The sequence below is a fragment of the Piliocolobus tephrosceles genome, chromosome 10 (genome assembly GCF_002776525.5).
Source record: "Piliocolobus tephrosceles isolate RC106 chromosome 10, ASM277652v3, whole genome shotgun sequence".
NCBI lineage: Eukaryota > Metazoa > Chordata > Mammalia > Primates > Cercopithecidae > Piliocolobus > Piliocolobus tephrosceles.
The window spans coordinates 115,266,121-115,284,836 of record NC_045443.1 but is presented as its reverse complement, the minus strand read 5'-3'; the positions used below and the strand labels follow the sequence as shown (position 1 = coordinate 115,284,836).

Here is an 18,716-nt window from a genome sequence, read left to right as displayed (position 1 = left end):
AGGGGAGGGGAGGGGAGGGGAGGGAAGGGAAAAGGAAGGAAAGAAGGAAGGAAGGAAGGAAGGAAGGAAGGAAGGAAGGAAGGAAGGAAGGAAGGAAGGAAGGAAGGGAGGGAGGGAGGGAGGGAGGAAGGGTAACTGGAGAAGCTCCAGGGGCTCAAATGATGTGTCAGTCCTTCCTTCCCGTGTCTTTGCCTGAACCAATCACCGTGGTCAGAATGCTGTGGCCTTACCAAGCCTTGGTCAAACACTCCCTTCTGAGACTGGAAGGGACTCAGCCTGCTGTGGGACGTTGGAATGGTAGTTTCCCAGTGGAAAATCAGGCCGCTGCTACTTTCTTTTTTTTTTTTTTTTTTGAGACGGAGTCTCGCTCTGTCCCCCAGGCTGGAGTGCAGTGGCCTGATCTCAGCTCACTGCAAGCTCTGCCTCCCGGGTTCACGCCATTCTCCTGCCTCAGCCTCCTGAGTAGCTGGGACTACAGGCGCCCGCCAACACGCCCGGCTAATTTTTTGTATTTTAGTAGAGACAGGGTTTCACCGTGTTAGCCAGGATGGTCTCGATCTCCTGACCTCGTGATCCGCCCGTCTCGGCCTCCCAAAGTGCTGGGATTACAGGCTTGAGCCACCACGCCCGGCCCTGCTACTTTCTTCAGAAGTAACTGATAGGAGGGACAGGCCTACTAGGAGATTTTAATGAGGTGGTCTTCAAAGTATTGTCTCTTAGTTAATTATGATGTATTAACCCAGCGGAGCACTGTCTGCACATTAGAATTTGATCTAGCAATGTTTAGAGCTCTGTGGCACTGGTGTGAATTAATTAGTATAAATTTGTTTGTACCCAGAAGAATATGTAAAGTAAATAAATAAATAAACAAACTCCTTTGTAGGAGACCCAGTAGCGAAAAGGCCCTGTCACTGTGTTGGGCTATAAGGGGACATCTAGGTAGGTGTTTTGAAGAAAGAGGAATGGGCTCTGAGCTTGTGCATGTATCCAGAGCCAAAGAGCTCTGCCTCTGGATGGGCTGGGAGGGTCAGGCTCTGCCTCTCCTTTCATGGTGACTGAGCCTGTTTTTAGATCTGTCCATGCATTTAATGGATTGTATCAGGCTATGGAGATCTAGGTCCCTTCCTGTCTTTCTAGGCAGTGATTTCCAGTTAGGCCCTATTGACATTTGGAGCTGGACAATGTTTTGTTGGAGGAAGCTGTTCTGCTCATTTGTAGCATCCCTGGTCTCTACCCAGTAGATACCAGTAAGACTCCTCCCCATCAAGTTGTGACAACCAAAAATGTCAGCACACATTGCCAAATGTCCCCTAGGGGTCAACAGGGCTTATGGTTGAGAGCTGTTTCTCTAGGTTAACTTTGTTTATTTGTTAGGAGTTGGGCTGGTTTAACTCTTGTTGGGGGGGAATCCCTTCCTTATCGCCAAGTTCTTGGGGGTATGGGGACTCTTTGTATCCTCCCTCTACTGATAACACCTCTCACTGATAAACCATAGCCCTATTGCCAGAGGTATCCTGCCTCAGAGGTCTCACTTTCAGGGATGCAATCAGCACCTGTCACAACCCTGTCGCCTCAGCAGGCATCCTGGCCTCACTTGAGGATGCTTCAGAAAGATTGGCTTTGGAATATGGACACCCAGTCTTGAACTTGTACATTATTTATCATGAGACTGTCCCCACCATGTCTGCAAACTACAGACAGTGTGAAATCTCTTCAGATGGCACTTTAAGTCTCAGGAAACTGAGAGAGAGAGACAGTCTATTGCCTGAAGTTCAGAGCCCCACGATGCCTGATGTCTTGGGTTTCTGAAAGCCTGGCTGGGGTCTTTGGCAGCAAGCTTATCTGGTCTGTCCCCAGCAGTCCATCCAGGCAGTAAATTCCACAGAATGGTTCTGTAGGGGGAACTTCTCAGCAGCCCTTTGTTCTGTGGACAACTAGCTTCCACTGAACATTAACTAGAGAGTGGCTACATAATGAGAAACATCATATTTCCATCAGGGGAGAATTTCAGCTCAGACAACTCCGAATGGCTCTTATTTAAGATCTATAAACTCAGTTCAAGGCGATAAATATGTAAGTAATTGATGATGTAGTGTGTGAGGAACTTAAGACCCATCCATCACACCCGGGCAGGCAAGGGCTGTGGACATGCTCTGAGAACAGGATGATAGAAGGGGAATAAATGGTAAGAAGGACCTAGACAGTTCTGTCCCCTGCATAACTCACCGCAGCTTCTCTCTACAGTCATGGCTTCCTTCCCAAAAGAGCCTCTTCCCATATTTTGTCTTCTCCAGCCAGGAAGAGAGACAGCTAAGAAAAGCTAAAAGCAAGCAGCTGAATTGCTCTTGGGGCCATCTGCCTCTTAATGCATACCTACTATTGCCAGGTACCTGCTTCATTTCCCAGTGTCTGATCCTCAGGTAAACCCTGAAGGATGGATTTCATGGCCCCCATTTTACAGAGGAGGATATGCACAGAGGGAAAGAGTCAGATGACAGGACACACAAGCACAGAGCTAGGATTCTGACTCAGGCCTGCATCTGTAAATTAATTCTATTTTGCCCATTCCAACTCAGGCAAAAGAAGGGGTTTGCATCCCCTCATTTGCCAGGATTTGGGAAGATGCAATCCACAAACAAGTCTTGACCAGTTTCTGGGTCTAAATATCAAGCCCAACTTGCAGATTCCAGGCTGTGGTCTGCATGTCTCCCATCTTCCCCTGCCCCACACCTGTCAAGCTACTACTGTTTCTGTTGGCTTATTTCAATGTGAGGCCATTTACAATGGAAATTGATGGAGCACAGGGCTGGCTGTTATTCTCCCTTCACAGGGACATTTGCGATGATGGCAGTGTGGGGCCTCTGTCAACTCTTGTTTTGTCCTCATTTAAGCCTGAGTCAGGCAGGGGAAGCCACCTTCTTTCAATTAGCATTTTCCTTTGGGTCAAGGAGACAGTCCTGTATATACATGGGTTGAGATGGCTCTGCACTGCTAGCCAGGCCCCATGCTTCTCCAGGTCTCCAAGCTGCCTCTGTACATGCTCAGGGCTGCTCTCCTCTTTCTGGACCATGTTCCCTTCCTCTTCCCAGACCATAGCGGTAAAATTATATCAAGGGGAAATTTGAAGGGAAGGTTTGGGGGTGGGGCCAGGAGAGGGAAGAAAGATACGTTTTCAAACATGTCTCGTCTTTAGATTCAAATGAAGATTGATAATTAATGACACTCCCCTCTCTGATCCATGGGATGGTGTCTTGTGCCTCACCCCACGATTGGCCACCAGTGTCCCCATGCGCCTTGCATGCCTACCCGACCTACTGTTACCATCTTGGATTCTTCATCCATCATCAACACAAGGAAGATCATTACTCCTGTGGTTGCCCAGGTCTCCCATTGTTTGGTTACAAAGTTAAAAATCCCTGATGCACTTTAATAAATTCAGCAGTGAGCACATTATGAAACTGTAATTAAATGCCTCAACCATCTTCTCTTTCTTTACTGGCAATTAAACTTAATTGAGGCCATCTGAGAAAGGCTGAAATAAATCACAGGTGATGACTCTAGGATCCACATTTCTCATTGGGAGAGGAAGGGATGTTATCACTGTCCACACATTTGATTTAGGGCAAATTAAGGGGATCCCAGCTTGACGGTTATGTGCCAGGACTCAGACATGAGGTGGTGGTGGTCTTTTCAAAAAGTGGACCCGGCACAGGGGCTCATGCCTGTGATCCCAGCACTTTGGGAGGATCACCTGAGGTCAGGAGTTAAAGGCCAGCTGGCCAATGGGGTGAAACCCCGTCTCTACTAAAAATACAAAAATTAGCCAGGCATGGTGGTGGGCACCTGTAATCCCAGCTACTTGGGAGGCTGAGGCAGGAGAATCACTTGAACCTGGGAGGTGGAGGTTGCAGTGAGTGGAGATTGCTCCATTGCACTCCAGCCTGGGTGAAAGAGTGAGACTCTGTCTAAAAAAAAAAAAAAAAAAAGTTGGGGGGAAAGTGATTCTGAGGGTGAATATGTGAATATTAGAATAAATACATTCATATATCCTCACTAGATCCTGAAGGTGTTTCTAGTTTAGTATAACCATTTATTTATTTTTCTTTTTGAGACAGAATCTCACTCTGTTGCCCAGGCTGGAGTCCAGTGGCACAATCACAGCTCACTGCAACCTCCACCTCCTGAGTTCCAGCAATTCTCATGCCTCAACCTCCCAAGTAGCTGGGATTACAGGCGTGAGCCACCATGCCCAGCTAGCTTTTGTATTCTTTTTTTAGTAGAGATGGAGTTTTGCCATGTTGGCGAGGCTGGTCTTAAACCCCTGACCTCCAGAGATCCACCCACCTCTGCCTCCCAAAGTGCTGGGATTATAGACGTGAGCCACTACACCATTTTTTTTTTTTTTTTTTTTAAACCAGAGGTGGGACCAGGTGGAATGGGTGATGGAAGAGAGTGGTGATGACAACTTTCCTGTGATGTCGTCCCTCACATCCTCTCCATTGTCCTACCTCTAGCCCCCACATACCAGCCCTTCATCTGCTTTGCTGCCATTGGTGCAGTGCCCTCACCACTCACTGGTCCTACCAATATCAGCTGCTACCTGGAGACACTCCTAGCAGGGCATCTCCTATCTCTATCTCATCCGTGACCACCACCACTGCCTCCAGTTGTAACTTAGAGAGAAGACTCCCCCAGGTCTCAGCTGTGTCATGGTGCTTTATCAGATGCATGGGGCATTTCTTCCTCTTCTGCCTGGGATCAGCACATTCCTTCCCCTGGAGGAAGACTCCTCCAGGTCTTCTCTCTGCTTTGATAGAGTGACAACTAGAAAATCAAATTCTTTAATCCAGACAGAAGCAGTGAGAGGAGAGAGTTAATTTTTCTTTTCCTCTGCCACTATGAGTTGACCCAGATTTCAGAAGTTGCATATAGAGACATTGCCCACTCATGGATTATTCTACCAAGAGACAGTGAGGGGTTGAAAGAACACAGCGTTGGGCTATCATCTTGACTGGGCTGCTTGCAAGTCCTCCTTGTCTGGCTCTTCTCTTCTGCAAAATGGGGATCAAAACAATGCACCTCACAGGGTGCTAGGATTAAGTGGGCAGTGGGGTGACACCAAGTGGTTTTATGTATTTTGGCTTGGAGACTATAGACTGTTTGTCTAAGGATTCCTACCATGTAAGTGGCAGAAGGGAATCCTGAACCCTGGTCTTCTGGCTCCATGGGAAAAAATCTTTCTGCTGATTAGCCAAGAAAATGAGTTTCACAGCTCTAAATCAGGACTTGGCACTCATTTTCTTTAAAGGGCCAGGTAATAAATATTTTTTTTGTTTGGTGGACCATACTGTCTCTGTTACAACTACTACTGCTGTCGTAGACAATATGTCAATGAGTGGGTGTGGCTGTGTGCCAATTGAACTTTATGAAATTAGACAGTGAGTTGAATTTGGCCTGAGGGTCAAGTTTGCCAACTCTGGCCCTAAGTCATAGTCCGTACAGAGATTTGTCATTTTCTAACTGATGTGTTAAATTCAAGAGGCAGAGTGATGATGACAATGACAGAAACAATAATAACAATACTACATCAGACACTCAGTGGATCACTGTTCCAATTTTATCACCCCACTTTATCCTCCTACCAATTTTATGAGGGAGATACAATGACCTCTTTTTTATAGGAGAAACCGAGTCTCAGAAAAGTAAGAGTACCAAGATCCCATAGCTCGTAAGCGGCAGAGCTGGTGTTTGTCACAGGTGTGCTCACGTCAAAGTCCCGTGCTCTCTCTCCCACACTCCACTGGGCACGTTGATTGCCCTTGAGGCCCTTCCTGTTCAGAAATATGCTACTCTGTCTCCAGAGGAGGTCCACACTCAAGGTCTTGTCTCTAACTTAAACTCCACACATGCATGGATTGCTTTGATCCTAATATTTGCATTCCTGCAATGGACAGGAACTGAGGCCATAGTCTCAATAGCTTAGCCATTGCCCATTGTTTTGTCTCAATGTCATGGGAGCCCCAGAAAACTTCTGTGAAATCCCTGTGTATGATCCCTTCCATCGAGAATCCTTGCTCACCCCTAGCATCTCTTATCACTGTCAGTCCCCTCTGCCTTATTTCTTCCCCAATGACATGAAACCAAAGCCCACCCTGGTCTGTGTACTCACCAGTGCCAAGGGGTTCCATGGAAGCCTTCATAGCCATCAAGGGTCCCAGATGATGATGTTTGGATCTTGGAAGATGAGTGTCATTGTTTCAGGGAGAAAATTGTGTCCAACTCCATTAGGCAATGCAATTTGGCCCTGAAGCATCATGGAGCTGTAACCTTTAGAAACTGCACATGATTAAAATACTTTCAGATCTGATACATTTGAGCTGCATATTAAAGCAAATAGAGTTATCCTCTGCTATGTGAATGATATCATGAGCAGCTTTAATCTAGGATTGATTGGCACCTTGGATAAATCAGTGGGATTTTAGCTGGTGATTTGCCTGTGACTCCGAAGAAAAGTTTAATGGTCTAAGTTTTATTAGTTTCAGTTACCTTTAGGCTCAATGAATTTGCTAGTTGATTTGAATGCAGCACCTCTGCTGAGTTCTCACTCAGTCTGTCATGTCCCTGGGCTGGAAGTTTAAGGGCAGTTTAGAACTTCCAGTTCCTTTGTGTTACTTCTGAGGATGAGCTCTTGGGTTCAGATCTGAGCTTTAGCGCCTAAAAGGGAATTATGGAGACTAAGTGAAATAATACATCTAAATCACATAATCTAGGTCCTGCTGTGTAGTAGGTGCTTAATAAAAGTTAGCTATTATGTTTAATAATATTATGTGCTCAGAGGTCTTTATCTCCATGGAAACATTTAGGGTAGAGTAGCTCCTTATTTATCCAACAGGGTTTAGAGATTCAAAGACTGCAATAAACTATTTCTTGTAGTCCTTTTCAACTCTAGACTGGCATGGCTTTTAAGATAATTTTTACATTTATCTCAGAAGGGGACATGGTATGGAGCTGGATAGAAGGCTTTAATTTTATAGGAAACTGGGTTCAACTCTGGAGTTCACGATATTTGGTGAACTTTAGCTATATGACTTTGAACAATTTAGTTATCCTTACTTTCCTTATCTGTAAACTGAGGATACAAACTCATAAGACTGTGTGGATTAAATGAAGACATAGCTGCAAGATACATGTAATAAATATGTCTGAGCATTGCTCTCATGCTCAGAATACAGAATACTCTTTGTGCATTATCCTACTTAGTCTTCAAACAACACAATGAGGTACATTGGCACTGTTATTTACTCACAGTTTTTGCCTGATGACATTGAAGCTCATGGGGTTGTCACTTGCCCAAAGACACACAGCAGGTCACATCCCACATCTACCTCAATTTGCCGTCTGTGAAATAGTTATAATGTGTACTTTCTTCCCTACCACACAGAGTATTTTGAGGATAAATCAGTTCAGATTTGCTCTGAGTCTGATAAAGTTATATCTAAGATCTCCCAGGGCCACGTAAGTTTCTCATTAACCAGAAAAACACCAGTTTCAGCCAGGACTTGACTATCAGTCCATTCATTTGTTCGTCATTCATTTGTCCATTAAACATACATTTAATATTCTTTGAGCAGATCCTGAGCTAGACACTTGGGGATACGGTGACAGATGAGACCCAGGCCCAAACCCCAAAATCTCCCAGCCTAGTATCATTTGTCCCCATAGCAGATAAATTGCAAAGAATAATTTTTTTAAATTGGATTTGTTTTCTTCCTGTGGCTACCTCTTTATCCTCCCCTGCTTGGGTTTGGGAATGCAAATCCCATGAAAATTTCATCAGAAACTCTCCTTTAAGGTCAGTCTATGCCATAGCATAGTAAAAATACTCTGTTAGCTTCTGAAAAATAATACAGGCCGTGGGGCCAATGAGTACACCTCCTTTGCTTTTCCCGGGGACATTGAGGAGTGATGGGATGTGGATTTTTTATGAGGGGCTGTGGGTGGGATCATGACAGCTCCGGTGGGAAAGGCCTGGGTTGGGAGAATGACCTTGGGAAGGAATGATCTTGTCAGGGTTAGGGCTGTAGCGCTGGACCTGGGTAGGGGTTGGGGTGGTGGAGCATTGATGCGGGGATAGGGAGGTGGGGAGGCCCGCGCTGTTTTTTCCAGTTACAGCCTGGCAGGCTGTTTCCCCTCGACCGCCAGAGGGAGCTCTTAAATCCACACTGCCCAGCACAGCGTCCGCCTTCCATTCTAACGCACATCGGGGCTCCCATTGCTGTATAGCAACCCCAACGTCGGTACTGTTTCATTTTCCTCATGGACTCTTATTTCTTGGCTCATTTACTTTCTGTACTTTCCCCCTGTAGACTCTAAGCTCAAAAAACATGGTTATCCTGTTCACCATATCCCCTTGAAACCATGCCTGGAACAAGGTCGGTGCTGTGTCAGTTTCCCACGGCTGCTGTGACAAACGGCCACCAACTCAGCGGCTGAAAACAACACAGATTTATTATGTTACAGTTCTGGAGGTCAGAAGTCCGAAATGGATGCCAATGGGATTAAGATCAGGGTGTCGGCAGAGCTGGTTCCTTCTGGAAGCTCTAGGGGAGAATCCATTCTCGCCTTTCCTAGCTTTGTGCCTTGGCTGGTGTCCCACCTCCTCCTTCAAAACCAGCAGTTGCAGCACTCTGACCTCGGCTTTCATTGTCACGTCCCCTTCTCTGACCTCTGATTCTCACCCTCCTCCCTCCATCTTATACGGGCCTATAGTGACATTGGGTCCACCCGTGTAATCCAGGGTAACCTCTCCATCTCAAGATAATTAACTTGATCATATCTTCAGCATCTCTTTTTGCTGGATAAGATAACATACTCCCGGGTTCCAGGGATTAGGATGTGGTCATCTTTTGGGTGGGACAGGAGCATTATGCTATTACATCACCTCCCAGGCCTCCTGGGTCCTTCCCCGACAGAGGTAGATAGGAGGCCTTGGCAGTATAGGATGGGTTGAGCAGGGTGTTGGAGGGAAGTCTGGACTAAAAGCATCCAGTTTGTTTCTGTCTGCAGTTTAAATCCCAACTCAGTCATTTATCAGCTCTAGACAATTGCATATTGCTTCTAAGCCTCAATATTCCCATCTGTGAAAGGGAGATGAAATTCACTTCCATTAATTGAGCCACGGCTCAATTAAAAATCCCCATTGTGGCATTTACTTGCATTTACATTGGGCAGTCAGGATAACTTTTTAATTTCCTTGTTGAAATGGCACTAATGATCATGGCTGCTATGCTACGTGTGTGTATACTCTGTAGTGTTTGTATTAATGGGATAATGTATGTCAAGGGTCTGTTTGACAGTAGTGCTTGGCACATGGTAACACAACAGATAGCAGATCTACTATTATTTTTCTTCTTTCTTTTCTTTTTTGTTATTATTATTATTATTATTATACTTTCAGTTCTAGGGTACATGTGCACAACGTGCAGGTTTGTTACATATGTATACATGTGTCATGTTGGTGTGCTGCACCCATTAACTCATCATTTACATTAGGTATATCTCCTAATGCTATCCCTCCCCCCTTCTTTTCTTTCTTTCTTCTTCTTTTTTTTTTCTTTCGGAGTTTCGTTCTTGTTGCCTAGGCTGGAGTGCAATGGCACAACCTTGGCTCACTGCAACCTCAGCCTCCCAGGTTCAAGTGATTCTCCTGCCTCAGCCTCCTGAGTAGCTGGGATTATAGGTGCCTGCCATAAACAAAAATAATTTTTTTTGTATTTTTAGCAGATATAGGGTTTTACTGTGTTGGCCAGGCTGGTCTCGAACTCCTGACCTCAGGTGATCCTCCCACCTTGGCCTCCCAAAGTATTGTGATTACAGGTGTGAGTCACCGCAACCAGCCATATTTTTCTTAGATCTTATTTTCTTCTTTCTTCTCCTCCTCTTCCTTTCCTTCATTGTCACCCATTTTTCCCTGTATCTCTGTGTATATCCTCACGTATTTTTCCCGTGCCTAGCTCATCCGTCAGGGAGCTTTCAGATTCACCAGGTCAGAGCCTGATTTTTCATCAAGCAGCTCTATGTGGTGTGGATGCTTTGTTAATGTTGGTTCCTTCTGTTGGGCCTTCTGTTTGTCCCTCTGACTGCTAAGGTGATTCCAAAGACCAGGGCTCCTGGCTTTTCCCTCTTCTGTGCAAAACCCCTTCTGGGCAGATGCATTTCTCAGAAGACATCAATAGCTAGTGCAAGGGGAGAAGAAACCTCCCTCCTTCCGCCTCTTTCTCTTTCTGTGCACTAGAAATGAAAATATCTACGGAGAGATGTCTATTATTCTACTCCTGAGACTGTAGGCACCAGGGATGCACAAAATTCTGCCTCTGTGTCTGCATGACTTGTTATCAGAAAATTAGAGTAGAAAAGAAGCTTTTGTTCAGCTATGGAGACATCTTAATAGGTGCTTTGATTGTTAAACAGAAGTTTCTGTATCGGTTTAATTGCTGTAAATGTTGTTTGTCTTCTCTGTTATGATAAGGCCTGGATTTTCATATATTTTTTCCCCTTCCCTTTCAACAGTTTTCCATTGCTTTAAGGCTTGCATTGGCAAGTTTAATAAAATCCAAATGAAGAAAGCAAAGAAAGGATCTCAAAATTCAAATCTTCACGCCCACGTAGGAAGCCGTGTGGAGGTTATTATTGCTTGAGACTAATGATGCTGCGGCCGCTTAATGTAATTGACAGAATTCACCCCTTCAACCAGATATTGGGAAATGAGACCAAACTACTAAACTTAATTACATCTGTTTTTTGAAAAGGAGCTATAATTGAGAATAACTGAATATTAGGCTATGAACCTAATAGTGAGATGTGCTTATAATAAAAGAGGATTTGTTCTCTGCTGAGTTGAGCCTCAGAAGCACCATCTGGGGAATTTTTGGTGGAGGGGTGGTGGTAGTAAGGGAAGGAGTTGGCTAGAGAAACAGAGAAACATCTAGATCAGGAATTATCTACCTTGGTGCTATTGACATTTTGGGCTGTTTAATTCTTTATAATCGGAGTCTGCCCTGTGCATTATAAGATGTTAAACAGTATCCCTGCTGTCTCTCCACCAAATGCTGGTAACACACACACACACACACACACATACAGAGTGTGACAACCAAAAATGTCCCCAGACATTGCCAGATATCCCCTAGGGGGAAAAAGCACTCCTCTGGTTGAGAACGGGGGTGCAGGGGCTCCTGGAAGACTTTCAAACAATTGCAGAGTTCCTCATTGAGAATCTGCAGGTACCTGACTGTGTGGCCTTTAGCAAGTCACTGCACTTCTCTGAGATCCTTTTGTCTTCCTTTGCATAATGGGAATAATGATAGCCTGACCGCACAGAGGAATAGCTTCCAGGTATAAAATGCATAGCATAATGCCTAGCACCTATTGAGTAATCAATAAACTCGGTGTTTTTATTATAATAATCTGGGATTCAGCAAACGTGTATTAAGTACTTTGCTTCAGGCACTATGCTTTGAGGTGATGATGGAAAGATGAGATGTGGTTCCTGCTCTTGCAGAGGTGGAAAATGTAGGCGGACCTGTTGGTACAATCTTATTCTTCACCCGTGGCAGACATTGCTAATCAGTTTCAGTGCCCTTTCCTGTTGAGCCTCAGAATCCATTTTAACACATTTCTTTGGGCAGCCACTACTAGTGGCCCCTGAAATGAAACCCATTTAGCACTCCTAGTTTTGTAGATTTCCTGGTGAGGACACTGACCCTTCCTCTCCGGCGCAGTCCTCCCATTCCCACCCACCCCTGGCACTGACGAAAGCACCTTAGGGAGTTAATGGTGGAATCCCTCCTCCCATGTCTGACTTCAGTCCCCAAAAGAGATAGGAATAGAAAAATGCTCTCTTAAATTTTTTTTTCCTCTTATCTTTTCTATTTCCCTCAGAAATGGAAACAAGTAGTAAAATGGGCTTGAGGTTGATGACATTTAGTTTTTACTTAAACTAAAGGAATCCCACAGGCTATAATTCTGATTGATACATCGTGCTCTCTCCCTCCTAGGTTTTCTCTGCCCTTTGGAGCTTGGGAAATCATTAGCTCTCTCATAAAGGATCCCAGCTTTACAAGGGCAGAATTGGGATTTCTGGAAACAGCTTTCAGATGGCTGCCGACGGTGTCATTAGACAGAATAGAGGAGCAAGTAGGTTGGGGGTTAAATGCTCTGTGATAGGTTCTGACATGCCCGGCTCCCCGAAGAGAGTGCCACTCCGTAACAATTGCTGTGAAAAATGAGGCATGCATTTGCAGCTCCAAACACAGGGAGCTGGCTCCATCCATCTGGCCTGAGAAATGAGAACTGGCGTGTAGGGTCAGGCACTTGCTGCTTCTCTCCCTGTCTGATGGAGATTCCACAGGCAACACTGATTACTTGTTGCCATTGTTTTACAGCTCTCTGGGGCCTGCAGGCTCTGCCAGGAGGATGGTGTGGGCAATGGGGAGTAGGGCGGAGGTGGGACCTGGTGCACAGGGTCTGTGGGAGAACTAGAACTCAGTCTGTAATGGAGTGATAGTACAGTTTGTTGAGATTTAGCCTAAGGGATGAAAGAAAAGACCAGATGGGGACAGGCATCTCATCTGAAGTTTGATTTTGTTTTGTTTCTTCCTCATTCCCATTCATCATGCATCCACCCACCCACCCACCTGTCTATCCACTCACCTATCCATCTTTCCATTCACCCGTCCGTCCATCCATCCATCCATCCATCCATCCATCCATCCATCCATCCACCCACTCACCCATCTATCCATCTATTCATCCATCCACCCACTTACCCACCCACCTATCCATCCATCCATCCACCCACCCACCCACCTATCCATCCATCCATCCACCCACCCACCCGCCTATCCATCCATCCATCCACCCACCCACCTGCCTATCCATCCATCCATCCATCCATCCATCCATCCATCCATCCATCCATCCATCCATCCCACCTGTCTATTCACTCATCCATCCACCTACTTACTCTTGCATAACTTTAGGTGGTGCGTGGTTGGACATTATTAAAATAATTATCTATAATGCATAGAAATTGATATGGCTTTCCGCATAGGGTTTGCTTTTGAAATAAGTGTATTGAGCCAAAAATATTGGAGTCAGCCTAAAATGTTAAATAAATAACTTGGCAGTTGTACAGAGGCATGGCAGAGATGAGAAAAGCCGTCACGTGCCTGGCTGTCACTGGGAATCCACTGTACTCTAACTTTCATGCAAGGGCATGTGTTCATTTCCGTTTCCTCGAACCTGAAATCACAGCTGCTGTGCGGCCTCTGAGGTATATGACCTAGAGCAAGTGACTTCCCCTTTCCAACCCTTAGTTTTTTCTTCTGTAAGGTGAAAATGCTAGCAACCCCTATTCTTGGGGTCATTTGGAGAATGTAGCAAGCTAAGGCATGTGAATCACTTAGCACATGCTTGGCACACACCAAGCACTCCGTAAATGGAAGTGATACTCCCTTTTATTCATTCCACAGCTGGCTTCATTTAAGGCATCCCCTGGCAGCCCTGCCCAGGGGACCTTGCGTGAGTTGAGGTAACAAGCTAAACCAGTGTTCCACTTGGCTTCGGTTTAGCAAGTGATGGCAACTGGTGTCCTTCCTGAGGGTGATGAGCCCCCCCTTTTCCTTCCAGGGCTTGCCAGAGCCCACCCCAGTCTCTGACCCTTTGTGTAACAGGCTGTTCTCTTCTCTCTGTAGACACACTGTCTGTGCCACGTTGGTCCCCGCAGATCCCTCGCAGAGATCTCGGCAACTCCATCAAGCACAGGTAGGCTGGATTCCTGTGTGCACTGGTGCCTAGTTCACAGCCCTGTGAGGGGTGGGGGCTCTGGCCCCTGCCCTGGGGTGAGAGAAGGCTGGGCTATTGAGCTCCAGCACCTACATCACCATGTCCCTTTCTCCTCTGCTAGGCTAAACTTTAAAGTGGCAACCAGGGGACTGAGACATCTGCTTCTTACTAATCTGACCCTTATAAAATTAGCACATAGCAGTTAAAAGCCAGAGCTTTGGAATCAGACTGACCCGTGTTCCAATCCCAGCTAGTATAGCTTTGCAACCTTGAGGAAGTTACTTGACCTATCTGAGGCTCAATTTTTTCCTTAGATAATTCTGCCTACCTATAGGGTGACTGTGCAGATTAAATGAGATAATATATGTAAAGTGCTCAGCACAGGGCCTGGCACATAACAAACACTTAATAAACAGTATCATTCTTAAGATTAATGCTTTATGTCCTAATTTTTGGTCTCCTCACCCAGAATACACAAGATTGCAGGTGTCCATTCTCTGGTGTGGTGGAGGTCAGTCCGGAGCTCTAGCCCTGCTGGGTGCATGAAACAGGTGGTCCTCTCCAGGGCTATACCTGCCCTTTTGGGGAGGGGGGTTTGCATATACCAGGCATCCCTTATAAGAAATCCTTTAACTCCCTGGATTTAGCTTTCCCCATTTCGTCTTGGAAGTTCCAGTCTCCTCACAAACTTAGCAGGGTGAGCGGGGCAAGTGTGCTCATGGCCATTGGACAGATGGGCAAACTGAGGCCCTGGGAGATTAAGCGATAGGTCGAAAAGCTAATTAGCCTCAGTATTTTGTGTTCTTTTGACACCCTCCTGAGTTTTCCTAGCACCAGGGCCTCTGTGAACTCGCTGGGGGACCTGTTCACTCATTCATGGATTCTTTCCACTTGTATTTACAGTTTCTGTGCCACGGTTACAGCCCTGACCAAGACATAAGGCCTGTTCCCTTGGGGAGCTTGTGCTCTAGGGGAGGGTCAGATAGTTAACAGACCACGACAGTATGGAGAGATCAGGGTGACAAGGTGGGGTGATAGCAGGGCCAGATGCATCACCATAGCTCTGGGGCCATGGCGGAGATGAGCATTCTCATGATGGGGACTCACGGAATGGCATCTCGTCAACAGTTTTTGAAAGAAGTGTGTTGACAGGATAGTTGTTAAGGCTTAAATGAGAAAACTTTGGAGGAAGCAGTGAGAAGTGTGTGATAGACACGTCAACGGTCAGGCCTTGAGCTGCAGAGAGAAGGGTATCAAAGACCAGGGCCGTTTTTGGTATTTTCCTCCTCACTGCTCTCTGGCTCTGCTCCACCCCTGGATTGGCCACGCCCCTTGATCGACCATGCTCCCTGGACTGGCCCTGCCCCTGGCTCATCCCCATTCTTGGATTGGCTACGCCCCTGGCTCAGCCACGCCCTTGCCTCAGCCACACCCCTGGGTCAGCCACGCCTCTGGCTCAGCTCGGCTCCTGGATTGGCCATGCCCCTGGCTCAGCCCCACCCCTTAGATCGCCCAGCCCCCAGGCTCTCTGGTAGTCCGTAAGATTCAAAAGCTGATGCCCAGAGGAGGGAGACAACCTGTTAATTGTAGGAATGTCTTCCCAGAGGAGCTGAGACTTGGGATGACCTACTATTCTTCAGTCTCTCCCTATGTTTCTCCCTGGGCTTAATGCCAGGATGTAGAGAGAACTGGACTCACCCCAGCCTTGGTGAAGAAATGAAATTAAAATCCCATCTGCTGCCATCAAAGTCACTTCAGCCAGAGCTGGGGAAGAGACAGAGCTGATCCCAAGAACAAGAGAGGGCTAGAAAGGAGAAAAAACTGTCACCCACTGCTTCTGACGCCTGCCCGCCATTCCTGTGTGGCTGGCTGATGAGTGAAATACACGCTCCTTCACTGCCATTCCCCGAAGCTGCCAAATTCTGCAAAACAGAGTCTGCTAAACTCACTGGCTCTGCCGAAGGGAAAGAAAGGGCTTGACCAACTCACAAATCCAAAACCAGAGAGGGAGAGTTTTCTTGGCAGTAAGCATCTTTGCTCAGAATATTGCTATTTGCTTAGATTTGGAGGCTTTGGGCTGTGGCTTATTTTGTTTGGAGAGTGACTGACCCAAATCAGGCAAAACGGTCCAACAGAGGGATGCAACCTTTCCCTCGAAATTCTCCAATCCAAGTTATGTAATCACTTCCGATTTCCCTTTTGACACTCTGAGGCAGTGGAGATTAGATACAACTCCTGCTGACGGTGACACAAATTGAAAATTAAAATTAACTGTGACCTGGCAACCTTCAGTACTTTTCTTGGGCCCAGTCCTGCCGCTGCCTCCTATCTCTTGGGGAAGAAAGCACCCTGGCAATATTGAGGGGAGATGTGCCCAGGGAGTTAATCGAATGCACCTCTGCTCCAGTTGGTTTATAGCTGTACACGGGAGACCTCCAAACTGCCCATGTTTGCAGCAAGTGGATGGGGTTGGAGAGCAAGGTGAGCTGATGGTCTGAAATGACTTTCACTTTCAAAGACTCTTCTCTGCCAGTGAAGTTTGGGTTCTCAGGTCTTTCAGGAGGGAAGGGCTCTCTTTGATACTCCCCAGGTGGTGTGACCAGCAACTGATGGGAGATGGTTCAGCGGGTCCCCCAGGAGGCTCCACCTTGCTTTGTAGCTTTCTGCAGGCAGTTCCAGCCCTATCCATTGCTCTGTCCCAGAACTGACCTTGGCATATAGTAGGCCACCAGGCAATATTTGTTGAACAAATGAATGACCCTTATGAATGTTCAAGGTAATAGTACAGTCACAACCCAATTTACTGAGTGCTTACTATGTACCAGGCACTGTACGGAGCCCTTGACATGCCTGACTGACCTCATTTAATCTCCCCAGTAACCTATGAGATCGATACTATTATTATCTGGAGTTTACAGATGGGGAAACAGAGGTTCCAGTGGTTTAAGCAACTTGAATAAGTCACACAGCTCGGAAGAAACAGGACTGGAATCCAGGGTTCGTGTGCTTGCTGTTCAAGTGCTTCATCCCTCTAGACATAGGTCAGTTGCCGTTTCTTTAACCTGGAACATTTTCTGTCTCTTTTCCACAGGTTTTCCACCAAGTACTGGATGTCTCAGACATGCACAGTCTGTGGGAAAGGGATGCTTTTTGGCCTCAAGTGTAAAAACTGCAAGTAAGTGACTGTGCCCTGCAGTGACTTTTTCCAGGACCCAATGTCAGCTAGAACTATATGCAGGTCACTGAAACAGCCTTTGGGAGTTTGATTTCTTCACTCTTGGGAGAGTTGTTTGCTTTGTTTTTCAGAAATAGATTTGAAATGCACCTCTACATTTCGGTAGGGGGTCAAGGGAGGGCAATTCTGAATAAGAACCAGAGCTGATGGAAGATGCTGGAAATGCCTAATGCTGTGTGCTGAGGCACAGTGGTACTTCTCGTTTTCATAGCGTCTAAGGCCAGGGGCTGGCACACTTTCTCAAGTTGACCAGATAGCAAATATTTTAGGCTTTGCAGACCATAAGCAGCTGTAAACAATACAGAAACAGAAACAGTCTTGACAACTTCATTTATTCCAATAAAAGTTTATTTGCAAAAACAGACTGCAGGCTGGCTGTGGCCCTCAGCTGTAATTTGCTGATCCTGAGTTAGAATTTGCCAAATCCTTTTCTCTCTCTCTGTCTCTTTTTTTTTTTTTCTTTGAGATGGAGTCTTGCTCTGTCACCCAGGGTGGAGGGCAGTGGTGTGATCTTGGCTCACTGCAACCTCCGCCTCCCAGGTTCAACCAATTCTCCTGCCTCAGTCTCCTGAGTAGCTGGGACTACAGGCCTGTGCCACCATGTTGGCTTTTTTTTTTTTTTTTTTTTTTTTTGTAATTTTAGTAGAGACAGGGTTTCACCATGTTGGCCAGGCTGCTCTTAAACTCCTGACCTCAAGTGATCCTCCCCCATCAGGCTCCCAAAGTGTTGGGATTGCAGGTGGGCGCCACCGCGCCTGGCTCCCAAGTCTGTCTCTGCTTTTTCTTTCTCCTCATGGTACCTTTTTGAACCAGCATTGTAATTCTCCCCATTTTACAGATGTGAAGGCTGAGTCTAGCAATGAAAAGTCACTGTGAAGAAGTGACAGTCAGGACCTGAACCCAGATCCCTAACTCCTTTTCTGCTCACTTTCTGTAGTATCACATTGGTCTGAAATTTTGATAAGAAAGCCAGACCACCCAAGCTCTGCCTCCCCCAGCTTCCTTTCTCTTCCTCACCCCCATTCAAAGTCATGGCTGGCAAAAGGTAGGGAGGAAGAAGAAAACCGAGACACCGGATATGGGCTCTGGTTTCAAATCCTGGCGCTGCAACTTGGCAGCTGCCTGACCTTGAGCAAGTCACTTCACATTTCTGTCCCTAGTATTTTCATCTGTGTGAAAGGAAGAATAATTGATACGGTTTGGCTGTGTCACCACCAAAATCTCATCTTGAATGGTAGCTCCCACAATTCCCACATGTTATGGGAGGGACTTGGTGGGAGATAATTGAATCATGGGGGCGGTTTCCCCCATGCTGTCCTTGTGGTCGTGAATAAGTCTCATGGGATCTGATGGTTTTATAAGGGGAAACCCCTTTTGCTTGTTTTTGCCTCATTCTGTCTTGCCACTGCCATGTAAGAAGTGCCTTTTTCCTTCCACCATGATTGTGAGGGCTCCCTGGCCACGTGGAACTGTGAGTCCATTCAACCTCTTTTTCTTTATAAATTACCCAGTCGGCCGGGTGCGGTGGCTCAAGCCTGTAATCCCAGCACTTTGGGAGGCCGAGACGGGCGGATCACAAGGTCGGGAGATCGAGACCATCCTGGCTAACACGGTGAAACCCCGTCTCTACTAAAGA

The 18,716-nt window shown here is 46.3% G+C and overlaps 1 protein-coding gene across 1 annotated transcript in view; it reads left to right on the top strand.

Annotated features, from left to right (window-relative positions):
• Window positions 1-18,716, top strand: part of KSR2 (kinase suppressor of ras 2) — a 501,760-nt gene that overhangs the window by 373,454 nt on the left and 109,590 nt on the right. The window contains exons 6-7 of the mRNA XM_026456593.2: window positions 13,755-13,824; window positions 16,937-17,020. Coding sequence (XP_026312378.2) covers window positions 13,755-13,824; window positions 16,937-17,020 — 154 coding nt within the window. The remainder of the gene's footprint in view (window positions 1-13,754; window positions 13,825-16,936; window positions 17,021-18,716) is intronic.